We start from the raw sequence: 14,007 nt of genomic DNA, 5'->3' as shown, positions 1-14,007 counted from the left end.
CTTCTATGCTTCATGGTTTGGATGGAATTCATTGAGACAGATTTTCAATAGCAAAACGTTCTTCCTGTTGCCCACCCTCACCTGTTTCCAAGCAAAGTATTGGATTGTCTGATAAATCCAATCATTTCTTTCCTATGTTATTTGAATTAACAGGAAAAATATCTTCATCATACTGGTTTAAGGCAGGGGATGTGTTGTAGCTCTATTCTTCCTCCACTGCTTTCACAATTTGAATAAATTTTACCTCTTTTGAAACATATGACAATGGAGTAGCAAGTAGAAAAAAAGGGTGCACTTTTGACACATGCTTCTGTTAACTTTCAAACAAGGTTCCAAAACTGCCAAAGCTACTCAAGACATTTGTGCGATGTACAGCAAAAGTGCTGTTTTTCATACTTCAAGTAGGGGCAGATACAAATTCACAGGCTGTGTGTTCCGGTCAACCTGTGTAGTTCAATGAGGATTGATTGAACAAACTCATCCATGAAGATCCACACCAATCCATTATGGAATTGGCCCAGCAGATGAGATGCTCCTATGATGCCATTATCCACCAGCTTCATTTGATGGGTAAGGTCCAAAAACTCAGTACATGAGTACCACGTGCTCCTGATGAAAGAGAAAGCTCCAATGTTCCTTTATTGCAGCCAGTTTGCTCACTCAACACTGAGTTACTCATAAACACAGATTTTTTCACCTCATTATTACCAGTAAAGAAAAACGGTATCCTTATGGCAATATGAAGCAGAAGAAAGAATGGTTGAGTCACAACAATCAAGAAACACCTTGAACAAAGCCAGAACAGTATTTATGCAAGACAATGGTCTGTGTTTGGTGGGACTGGGAAGGATTAATTCACTAACAAATGCCTGAAAACAACTACATAATCAATGTATAACTTTACATTCAGCAAACACACTAGCTCAGTGAGGATATCCAGCTGAAACAACCTGACCAGTGGCATGATGTGCTTCTTCAATACAACTCTTGCTTTACAGCATTGTGTACTCAAGTTACCTCGGAACAAATTGTGATCACTGATTTGTGGTGTATATGCAAATAGTGTAGTCTATTTGCTGATGTGCAACAGCACTGCACAGAGAATATATATATATTATATATATATATAAATATATATATACACGATAATTATTATCATTATTATTATTATACGAAGGCAGTGAGCAGACAGAATTGTTAGCATGCCAAGCAAAATGCATAGCAGCATTTCTTCTGTCTTCTTGTTTTGAGTTCAAATTCCGGTGAGGTCACTTCACTTTTCATCTTTTCGAGTTGATAAATTAAGAACCAGTGAAACATTGGAGTCGATATAATCTATCAGTCCCCTCCCACAAATTTCAAGCCTTGTACCTTTAGTAGAAAGAGTTATCATTATTATTATTATATATACACATTAGGCTTCTTTCAGTTTCCGTTTGCCAAATCCACTCAACATATCATAAGGAACAGTCCTCCCACACACTTTTTAAGTACTTTTACTTTTTAAGCTCTTGTTAACACAGCCTACCCAGACCTGCACAAAATGCATACACATACCCATAAAGGTAGCATCACAGCCACATCCTACTCCCATTCTCCAGATACTGCTACACACCTGAACACTTAAAAACCTGGCTCAAAACAAATTAGGTAGGTATCACTTCCCTACTCTTTAATTTAAATATATGGTAGTATTTCTTTTTTAAGAATTTCCTGATATTGCTCCTAGTATTTTGGTTAATTAGAGACATTTGAGATGATAATTTCAGTTGAAAACTGATAACTCATCAATGAAGTATATGTTTGTATAAGAGCTTATAACCACTCCAAAATAATTTTATCGCTAATTGATAATTAAGTAATTTGATCAAGCATATGATGATATGACTATCTGAAATACATGTCAACTTCAATCGCTACAATCTTTCACTCAAATCAGATAAATCTATTTAAGTGATTTTTCAACCCGCTTCCCCTTACTGTTAATGCTTCTTTTTTTTTTCTTCTTCTTTTTTCATTTCTTTCCACTAATTTACATTTTTTCTTTTCTTTTCTCTTCCACTGCAAAATCTCACCCCACCAACTGAATTTGCTAAACCCTGTCTTAATCCTCACCAAAACCTACCTAAATGTCATTTGCTACCATCACTAAATAACGGAAACAACTTTTTTCTGCTTTGTAATTCTATCCTTCTGTGATTTCCCTTTGCCTTGAACATTTTAAACACATTACTCATATCACTGGTTCAAAAACCATTCCTTTTTCCGAAGAAAATAGAAGGTACAGCTTCATGATTTCCATCAAATCAATTTGGATTCCTGTAGAAATTTTATGAATAATAAAATTAAGAATAGAACAACCATCCAACCATTCCAACATGGAACATAATGTTAAATAATGATCAACATCATCATTATTTCTCATAATAAAGAAGTAGTTCGAATATGTTACAAGAGCTTCCATGAAATCTACTCCTACCTAAAAATAATTACAGCCCGTTTCTAAGCATGCTATATTTAGTAAATCAATTTCTGAATATACCAGAAGGACTATATTGCTAATATGATCCCAAAGCTGTTTTGGAATATATCTCAAAAAGTAAAGTATTTTCCTATTTTGAAGATGACATAAACAAAATTAACCAAAGTAATTTCTTCAACAATTTGTTGCAGAGAGGAATGCTAATTGCAAACATAGTACAGAAGGAATAGAGGGAGATGTCTACAGTCAAGTCTTTCCCATCTCTAAACATCTCCCCTCACACTCTTATGGAACATCTCCAATACCATCTGTTTCTCGTTCTCTCACTATGACTGTCTTTGTATCTTTCTCTAATTCTCTCGCCCCATCTTCCTCTTCCATCCTACTGAGGTAACCAAGCATCCCTCTGTAGTAAAACAACCATCCCTGTCTCTATATTATACTCTAACCACAGCCACTTCCCTAAGTTCCCTCCCTCAGCTGAGAGGTCTTTGTGTGTTTTTGCATCTATGTTTGTCCTCCACCACCACTTGATAACTAGTGTTGGTGTGTTTATGTCCCTGTAACTTAGTGGTTTGGCAAAAGCGACCAATAGAGTAAATACCAGGTTTTAAAAAAATGATGAAAATAAGTACTGGTGTCGATTTATCTGACTAAAATTCTTCAAGGTGGTGTCCCAGCATGGTTGTAATCTAATGAGTGAAACAAGCAAAAGATAAAAGTTAAATGAAGGCATTTGTCTAAGGTATTGCATAGTGAATTTGAACTTAAAACCACATAGTTATGAAGCATTTATTTCTTTTAAATATTTTGATATAAACACTGTTAGCTTTTTTTTTTTTTTTTTTAATTATTTTGGCTTCTGTTACCTCTGTTACTTGTTTCAATCATTAGACTGGCGCCACGCTGGGAACCACTAACTTAAATCATTTATACTATTGGCTGTATGGTATGAATTTTGCTTCCTGACCACATGGTTTTGGGTTCAGTCTCTCTGCATGGCACCTAGTGGAAGTCTTATGCTATATCTCTGGGCAGACCTTTAAATTAGCATACCAAGCTACATTCCTTTACATTGCAAACAACTGAGCCTTTTACTAAATAAAAATAAATAATGTACCAGACTCAAGTACATACTGTGGTAAAATACGATTGAATAAAACCGTTGAAAGCAGTACCCCTAGTAGAGTATAACCACAGACTGATGACTAAAATCGAATAAAAGAATTGTTTTATTTCATTTTTATGTCCACTTTTACCATGGGTTGAATAAGACACTTTGAGGCAATTTTTTATGATTGGATGTTCTTGATAGCAAACCAACAGACATTGGTAAATGGTACTGCTGCCCAAGTGGTATCATTGTGAAGAGACATGAGGACAAATATACACACACACATGGTGGGCTTCCATACAGTTTCAGTCCAACAAATTTCACTTACGAGGAGGTACTGATTAACTCAAGGCTTTAGAATAAGATACTTGACCAAGATGCCATGCTGTGGGACTGAACCTGAAGCCTTGTGGTTGCAAAGTGAACTTCTAAACCACATGGCCATGTCTGCACATAAATTGTATGTGAGGAAATAGAAAAATAAAAGAATATAAATGAAATGCATAAAACCAAAAACTAACCTGTGCAAAAGATGAGCTTCAAGTTCTGAGCGGGGCAATACATCTTCACAGTAATCCACATTGGGACAAACAACCAATAATTTATCTAGCAATCTAAAAGAAAAAAATGAGAATAATTATACATGAAACATAATGAAATATATTAGGTGAGTAGAATATTTTCACCAAAATACATCATCATCATCATTTAATTTTCCATGTTCCATGCTGGCAAGGGCTGAACGGTCTGATGGGTCCCAGGACTGCATTGTGCTCCAATGTCTGCTTCAGTACAGTTTCTACAGCTGGATGCTCTTCCTAATGCCAACAATTTTACAATGTGAACTGGGTGCTTTGTTTCTTGCCACTGGCACTAGTGAGGTTGCTATGCAGCCCACAAGACTACAACACCCTAGAGAGATTGTGGGGGTCTTCATGCAAAGAGATGAGGGATTAAAGTATGAGAGAAAGGGATGGAGCAGAGTAAGGAACTACATTGTTACTCAGATTTAGAGGAGAGACTGAAAATGAATCAGTAGCATCTCCAAAGAAATGAAGCATGGTGATGGGGTGTCCAGGCAGTCCCTCAAGATATGAGGTGAGTAGAAGTGTAGAAGTGAGTAGGGACAAAAATATTTCTTCTGTTTTAGTATTATTTTAACATAAGTTTTCCATAGTTGTATGAGTGTAAAAACTCAGTCTCTACTTGTTTTAATCTTGTTTCAACTTGTCTGTAAAGCCCAGTGTTCTATAATCTAATCACATCACTTCTTTACACATTTTCCTTAGTCTTCTTAAGTTCATTTGTGTTCTGGCTGTCATGCAAAATAACATCACATATCCAAATGATTGTTCTCCTTCACTTTCTTCCAACTTCAATGCCCATATCTTACACATGCTTCATACCATCAGCCATTTGCATCAGAATAAGAACAGTGCACATGCTGACAATTTGGCATGGGTGTCTTTTGATATTCAACCTGTTTTAGCAACATTACATTTGGTATTGGAGAGAAACACATATATGCACACGAGTAGAAATATACATATGGAGAGAGGGAGAGGTGGAGAGAGAGAGAGAGAGAGAGAGAGAGAGACAGCTATTACAAGTTATTAATTGAACACAATTGGCATGAACACTTTCCTTCTCCTTATACACATGAAGAGAAATATGATCAGACACATAAACAGAGAAAGAGAGGGAGAGAGGAATGGGCAGGGGAGAGGAATGGGCAGGGGAGAGGAATGGACAGGGGAGAGGAATGGGCAGGGGAGAGGAATGGGCAGGGGAGAGGAATGGGCAGGGGAGAGGAATGGGCAGGGGAGAGGAATGGGCAGGGAAGAGGAATGGGCAGGGAAGAGAGAGAGAACAAGGGGAGCATTAAAACATCTGATGTCAAATAAGTCAGCATCAAATCATTGATGCCAAAACAGCTGCACTTTTAACCAACAAAAGTAGCAGCCCCCAAACTATTTTGTGGTTCTGTTATGAATAAATATTTGAGTGCCATGTAAAAAGCACCCATGCTAGCATCACATTAAAAGCTTCCGTGTCAGTGATACATAATAGCACCTGTGCAGGTGCCACATAAAAAGCATCCAGCCATAGGAAACATGCCAAATCAGACTGAAACCTAGTGCAGCTCTCCTACTTGCCAGCTCTAGACAAACCATTCAACCTATGCCAGCATGGAAAACAGGCGTATGATGATGATGATGCATATAAACTGCTAAAACTTTGGATTGGAGACTATAACTTTTGGTTTGTGACAATTCTTCAAAGGTCTTTTGATATATGCTTCACCAACAATCAGGCCATCAACATATAGAAACCCTCAAGTTGGAGAGAACTGAGAGGAAGACAACAGCTCTGGTCAATGAATACAAAATACACAGTATTCAATATTGATCTTTACTTTGCACACATCACTCACTGCCCAAACAGCTGTCAGAAGAAGGAGAAAAGAGAATATACAGCTGGCAGTCTAAGGTCAACAAATGCAAAGGCAAAATGTTTAGTTTACATTAACATTTTTTGCAGTTCTTCACAAGGAAACCGGTTCTTGTAGTTCCGCATTGTAGTATAAAGCCAAACTATATCCAGTCAAAGCTAACATGATTTTGCAATATCACTTCTCGAAAATTTTCAAATCTTGCCCTATGTGTGTGTGTGTGTAAAACACAGACGCAGAAAAATTGATTTAAAGTAAAACGGATGACTTATGACTTCAAAAGTAAATAAGGACATGGAAAAAACAAATCAATAAATTCAAACTTGGTGCAATAATTTCCAGTATGAAAAATAACATAAAACTGTTTAGAGCCAAAACCATATGTATAACTTATAACTTGATCAATGGAAAGCCATATAAAGTAAAAACTGTAAAAAAAAAATTTGTACAAGGATCAAATGGGATGGTCAGAGGGAATCAATAATAAGATAAGAACACATCCAACATATCCAAATAATAATAAAAAGAGTAACAATATGCAGTAGGGAGAAACGGTTATATGTATATATTTATGATTTGAAAAATGTCTGTTCAATAAATAAGATTTTCAGCTTAAAGCTGATTTACACTGAAAAAGCATAAAATACTTCTCACTGAAACATAACAAATATTTCAAGAAATAATAGTAGAACCCATGTCTGTATAGTGTTGCTTTTTCTAGGACTGACCAGAACATTTTGAAAGGAACTGAATCAGCTTCTTTCAATTGCCATACATGTTTGACTAGATTCATTGAGGACCAATACTCTGGATATTTGGAAGAAATTTTGTGCAGATAAAACCTCATCTTGAAGCTGCTTTCTCTAACTCCACTGTGAGTTTTTATACAAGTCTATTATCAACTTAAACCTTATATCTATATACAACTTCTTTGGTCAGCCAGTCGCCATTTAAGAGGCAGTTTTTAGGGTTTGTACAATTAGATATAAGGTTATTTTCTTTTCCATTAGCTTCAGCAAGTCTTCTCACATTCTGTTGGTTAACCAAGACAAAGTGCTTACAACTTTTAGGATACTTCAGTCAAATATTCTCTAATACTTATGCTACCTGGAAACATGCCTAGATATTAAATTTAAGAGTTCCCTGGGTATATTAGCCCTAACATTCATAATAAATGTTGAACTGAACCACAAATCCTTTCTAGTCTGAATTCTGTGAAATCTCCTGGGTTTATTTTTATTGTCTACATAATGGATCTGCTCAGAGAACCCACAATTTCTAAGAGCATTGTTTTAGTAAGATGAGGCCATGTTGAAGGTTGCCTCATCCACTGACAAAAAGGAGATCTTACACAAGGTGGATGATAATAATTCACTTGGTTCCAGGTTCAGTCCCACTGCATGGTACCTTAGGCAAGTGTCTTCTACTATAGCGTCAGGCCAACCAAAGCCTTGTGAGTGGATTTGGTAGATAAAAACTGAAAGAAGCCCGTGGAATATGTGTGTGTGTGTGTGTGTGTGTGTTATATGTATGTATGTATGTGTGTTTTTGTGTTTGTCCTTGTCCCCACCATCACCACTTGACAACCAGCATTGGTGTGGTTACATCCCTGTAACTTAGCAGTTTGGCAAAAGAGATCAATAGAATAAGTACTAGGCTTTAAAAGAAAAAGTCCTGGGGTTGATCTGTTCAACTAAAAACCCTTCAAGGTGGTGCCCCAGCATGACTGCAGTCTGATAATAGTAACAAAGAAAAGACAAAAGAGGAGTTCAAGACAGGTTGCCCCTGGGAGCTCCTCTATGCTGATGACCTTGCCCTAATTGCGGAGTCACTATCAGAACTAGAGGAGAAGTTTCAGGTGTGGAAGCAAGGTCTAGAATTGAAGGGCCTTAGAGTCAACCTAGCTAAAACCAAAATCCTAATAAGTAGGAAGGTAGATAAAACACAAACCCCTTCAGGTAGATGGCCCTGCTCAGTATGTAGAAAAGGAGTAGGTAGTAACTCTATAAGATGTACCCGGTGCAAGCTATGGACACATAAGAGGTGCAGCAACATCAAAGGCAGGTTAACTAGCAAGTTAGTTTTTGTTTGTGGCAGATGTTCAGGTGCAATAAAGACTGCAAACAAACAGGAAACAACTTCTATCTCATTCCAGGGTGAAAAACTAGAGGTAGTCGATAGCTTCCGCTATCTGGGCGACCAAGTTAGTAGTGGGGGTGGGTGCGCTGAAAGTGTAGCTGCTAGAATAAGAATAGCCTGGGCAAAGTTTAGAGAGCTCTTACCCCTGCTGGCGACAAAGGGACTCTCACTCAGAGTAAAAGGCAGACTGTATGACGCATGCGTACGAACAACCATGCTACATGGCAGTGAAACATGGGCTGTAACTGCTGAGGACATACGTAAGCTCGCAAGGAATGAAGCCAGTATGCTCCGTTGGATGTGTAATGTCAATGTGAATACCCGTCAGAGTGTAAGTATCTTGAGAGAAAAGCTGAACATTAGAAGCATCAGTTGTGGCGTGCAAGAGAGACGATTGCGCTGGTATGGACATGTGGTGAGAATGGAGGAGGATAGCTGCGTGAAAAAGTGCCACACCCTAACAGTTGAGGGAACCCGTGGAAGAGGTAGGCCCAGGAAGACCTGGGCTGAGGTGGTGAGGCAAGACCTTCGTACATTGGGCCTCACCGAGGCGATGACTACGGACCGAGACCTTTGGAAATGGGCTGTGCGTGAGAAGACCCGGCAAGCCAAGTAAGATCGTTGCCAGTGCCCCTGGACTGGTTCTTGTGCGGGTGGCACATGAGATGCACCATTTTGAGCGTGGCCGTTGCCAGTACCGCCTGACTGGCTCCTGTAGGATTTTCGAGCGAGATCGTTGCCAGTGCCCCTGGACTGGCTTGTGCGGGTGGCACATAAAAGACACCATTTCAAGCGTGGCCGTTTTCGTGCGGGTGACACGTAAAAGCACCCACTACACTCTCTGAGTGGTTGGCGTTAGGAAGGGCATCCAGCTGTAGAAACTCTGCCAAATCAGACTGGAGCCTGGTGTTGCCATCCGGTTTCACCAGTCCTCAGTCAAATCGTCCAACCCATGCTAGCATGGAAAGCGGACGTTAAACGATGATGATGATGATGATGATGATAGAACAGTCTTTCACTAGGCTTGCAGTAAGGCCTAAACCTGCTAGATTCTAAATCTAGAATAATATCTAAGAAGTTGACACTACTAGGTTTGTATCAACTATGATCCTTAAACTCATAAACTGGATAAACACAATCAGATCCTTCTTAAGCCTATCAAGCTCATGACCATTAATTTTACAGATACTAATATGTCCATCATCTCTGTATATACCTGTACTTAAGTTTTGAAATTCTTTGTGTAAAGAATCCAGAATAGGTGCATCTTAACTATGCATAATTCTGTTGTACATCAAACTAATTATTCCTATTTTTCTCAACTAAGAATTGTTTAAAAATAATGATTTCCTGGTGTGCAGGATGGTATCAGTATCTGAGCCACTAATGGGTGGGTGTGTATGCCTTAGTGAAATCCATAGCTTTTAATAGCAGAGGTCTGGTTATAGATGGGTAAAAGTCTGAGTAAACTTACAGCTATGTTTCTCATTAATTTAAACCAACTAATGACAGACTTGTTGTTATCCCATAAGGAAAGTTCTATAACATCTCTAATCCTAAATAAATATCTAAAATATTCTTACTAATTATACCAACTCAATCTTACTAGAGTTCCCTGCCTGCCTGCTTATCTATCTAGCTATCTCTTGTTATTTATTTCTGATTAGCAAAAGTCAAGTCTTAATTAATGCAGAGCTGCTACCGATAATGTTGCTATGCATGTCAGAAATTAATATGTCAGCCTTTTAATTTAAAAAGTCAAGTTTTGTGGATGTGAGTTCAAATTTTAGCCATGACCAAGTGTAGCTATTTATGTAATAATTTGCTATAAATGATTTTTTCATCACTAATGCCATGGAAAAAGAGGGCCTGGTACATGCACACATTTTAATCTCGTTAACAAGTCAGTCCAATCAAATTGATTCCATCAGATCTGAGGAGCTACCAGACACTTGCCAGGGGAAAGAACTCTTCAGTATTATCAAAACCCAGTTGGTTCATAGTCCTCCCCAAAGTATCATCAACAGGAATTCACTTTATACGGAAGACAACAAATGTACTAAATAGTTTCCTTTTATCAAGGAGACCCAAACAGGTGGAGATGGCTATCCCTTTTACAGAAGAACACCAAAAGGTAGAGGTATCTAAATTATGGTTGGACAACATGAAAAGAACAACAGCTGGCTAATTCACTACTGTGCATTCTTGGTCAAGGCATTTAATGGGTACTTCATTTTTGAGTTACATAATTAAATGCAATTTGTGAATATGTCAAGGTATATGATGCTGCAATGGTTTTCTAACAAAGCAAAATAGCCATAGTGAAGTCCCTCAATTGCAGCAGAGACGATGTGTCAGGAGCAATGAGGCTAACACTTTCATGAAGATATCTTAGCATTCAACTTGTCAACTAGTTAAATGGTCAAAGTGGTTTACTTTATTCAAACAACTGCTATACAGCAAACATAAATTCCAAGAAACATAATGATTACAGCTTTTTCAAGCTGAGCCAGTATTATGGTCCATTTGCAAAACCATTGTTGCACCATCATATTTTGTTTTACTATACATGGAACAACAAGGAATGGAGATGAAGAAAGCAAAGTGCCCCTGCTGAAAGCCAATCTGACAAGTTTTGATAATATCAAGAAGAGATTATATTGTACACCCCAGTCAGCATGAATGCTTCTTCCTGTAACTCCTCCCCACAAAGTACAAGGTTCAAGTTCATTTCAAGATCTTCTAACAGTAAATGGTCGAGCCTGCACAACCTCTACTTGGATTGCTAGAGTGTAATGGCATGTGGGTCACAATATAGTAGGAATATATTGTATTTCAAACATCCAAGAGTTTTAGGGTCCTTTTCACTGTTAAAATACTGAGACATCCAATCTCTGTCACCTTCGGTTCAGGTATCAAGCAGAGACTGCTAAAGCTTTTAAACATCAAATCCCATAGATGCACCACAAAATGGAAATAGAATACACAGATTAAATCTATGATGCAGCTTACATTGACAAGTTCAAAGATGTAAACAATCAAGAACTCCAACAATTAAAACTAGTAACAGGAATTTCAAAAGATGCAGCATACAATGTTGACATACTAATAGCATATGTCAATGGGAATGAACCCAAACTCACTGCAGAACAAGAAGGTAATCTGTTCTGCTAGGTTTGACAAGAAGCTGAATATGCTTCCTTGATATTTATAGTAGGACTGGAAAGTTCAATAAAGATCAATCCACAGCTTGCCAAGTGCATCAACATAAAGGTATCACAGTCATTTTTAATGCCTACTTTTCCATGCCAGCAGCATGGGTCAGACGGAATTTGTTGAGCCAAATCTTCTACAGCCAACTCTCAGCTGATTTCAAACAAAGTAATATTCCCTCATGGTCAGACATATTTTCACAGAAGATTGGAAATAAAGGATGCCACTTGTATGAAAGAGGCACTCATTCATAACTATTGTGAGATGTCAAGACAAGGAGACACACAAAGGGCCTCCTCAGCTTCTGTCTACCAGATCCACTCACAAGGCTTTGGTCAACCCAGGGCCACAGTAGAAGACACCTGCTCAAAGCATCATGCAGGGGAACAAAATCTGAAATGATGTGGTTGAGAAGCAAACCTCCCAACTACTGCCCCATGGATAAGTGTCCCCACCAAAGCCCTGAAAATATACATGGCAGATGGAAACTAAAAGACGGTTGTCTCACACACATGAACACACACACACACACACACACATACATAGATACATATATCTACATTCACATATAAACACATATATATAAACATACAAACATATACACACACATATAAACATATACACGCACATATAAACATACAAACATATACACACACATAAACATACAAACATATATATATACAAATAAATACTCACACACACATATATATATATACATACACAGACTATTTATTCATACACATTTGATATATACATAATATACCTATATGCATATTATATAAAACACACACACATACATGTAAACACACACACATATGTGTATATATCTTTATATGCAGATATATATTTTTTTAATTTTGACTGAGACTGTATATAAGTAAAAGAATATATTTCACAGCGTAAACACAAGTGTCTTTAGAAGTAAGAAAAGTTATTTAATAAAATTCACACTGTTTACAGTAAAGACAGTTATTTTTTCCATTTTTTTTTTTTTTTTAATAAAACAACATTAAACCAATGCTGGAATGGAAAAACAACACAAGCATAAAAACCATAGCCAATTTAGAAAAAAATGTTTAATATATTAGTGAAGGGAAGAATAGCACTAAGAATAAAAGAACATGATTTCTTTTTCATAAAGATAGTAGTGTGAGTGAGAAGTAATGAAAAACTTAAGGCCAGGAAATTAGTAAATCATCATCATCATCATCAATTTAACGTTCAGGTTGTATGGGTGGAACAGAGTTTATCAAGCAGGTTTTCTATGGCCAGATGCCATTCTCATCGCCAACCCTCACCTGATTCCAAGCAAGGTAATATTTCCCAATCGCCAGACATCTCTCCACAGAATACTGGAAATGAATGACACTACTTGTATGACAGTGATAATTATTTACAACTATCGAACGATGTCAGTGCCAATGCACAAAACTCTCGACTCTGGTATCACTCTGTTGGTTCTGCTAAATATTAACCCATCGTGGGCCAGTGCGGTCCCTTGGAATCCCAGCAAATTTTAAAAGTTATGCAACTTCCACATTTTTTATTTAAGTGATTTTAGATCTCATGACTTTTATTGGCAATAGTTTATGTAGGCACATACAAATTTTGAGTTAAAAACTTCCAGTTATATGGATGTTATAGCATAAAATATGGTCACTGGGGTCCAACTGGACCCCATTGGCCTTCGATGAAATTTTTTTTCTGTTCTTTTTCAGATATTCTGATGAACTATAAGTCAATTTTCTTCATATTTGTACTGGTATGAATCGATATACTTTTTTCTTTTAGTTTTTATTTCATATTTAGTGCCATACGTATAGTTTATGAAACTATAAAAAAAAGTGCTAAATTTGTTCTGTATCATGCACTTACACATATATACAAGATTAAACAAATGCTACTTTATGGATAGTGCAGAAATATGCAAAAATAAAAGGGGACCCCAAAGACCTTTTGTGTAATTCCAGTCCCGCCACCCTACAAAGGGTTAATAAAAAAATATATATACTTTGAGTTCTGTTTCCCCTGTTTGGAGAGAGAGAGAGAGGGGGAGAAAGAGAGAGAGAGAGGGGGGGAGAGAGAGAAATTCAGGTGAAAATGGTACTTAAGTTTAAGCACCAGAATTTAGTATGGTATTATTCATACCATTTCAAAGTAAGGTGATTAAAATCAAAATAAGCAACAAGGATATCCAGAGGTAATGCAGTACGATCGTTTCATGCAACTCCATTTAATTGAACAATGTAATCATTGCATCAAGTTAAAATGCAGAGCAATCCTCAGCTCACAAAGGCATAGAATTTAATTAAATTAGAACAGATGGACACATTAGTATAATTATACCTAAAATCTCCAAGTTAAGGAGACAGACAGGGAACATTTTGCTTTAGCTACACCATGGAAACTAATAAATAAAATGTCAAGAAGACTCTGTCTGTCACTGATTTTATTTGTTTTTTAGTTTTGATTCATAGACTAGCTTATCAAACCTTGTATATCTAAAGCTTAAGAGAATAAAGGGCATTATCTGTTAGGGGTAGGGGTGAGAGAGCAGACAGAAATCATGGTTGGCATAGTCATAAAAATCATGAGGTTTGGTAAAAG

The 14,007-nt window shown here is 37.2% G+C and overlaps 1 protein-coding gene across 5 annotated transcripts in view; it reads right to left on the bottom strand.

Annotated features, from left to right (window-relative positions):
- The window catches only part of LOC106874566 (ligand of Numb protein X 2), an 84,462-nt gene that overhangs the window by 28,085 nt on the left and 42,370 nt on the right, over positions 1–14,007 (bottom strand). For all 5 annotated transcript variants that reach the window (XR_016243681.1, XM_089360050.1, XM_089360048.1 and 2 more), the window contains one exon: positions 4,118–4,210. Coding sequence is in view for 4 of the 5 variants with exons in the window: in XM_089360050.1 (XP_089216176.1) it covers positions 4,118–4,210 (93 nt within the window). In the remaining variant the exon portion in view is untranslated. The remainder of the gene's footprint in view (positions 1–4,117; positions 4,211–14,007) is intronic.

This window comes from Octopus bimaculoides, chromosome 11 (genome assembly GCF_046866305.1).
Source record: "Octopus bimaculoides isolate indiv1 chromosome 11, ASM4686630v1, whole genome shotgun sequence".
NCBI lineage: Eukaryota > Metazoa > Mollusca > Cephalopoda > Octopoda > Octopodidae > Octopus > Octopus bimaculoides.
This window is presented reverse-complemented; position numbering and strand designations above follow the sequence as displayed.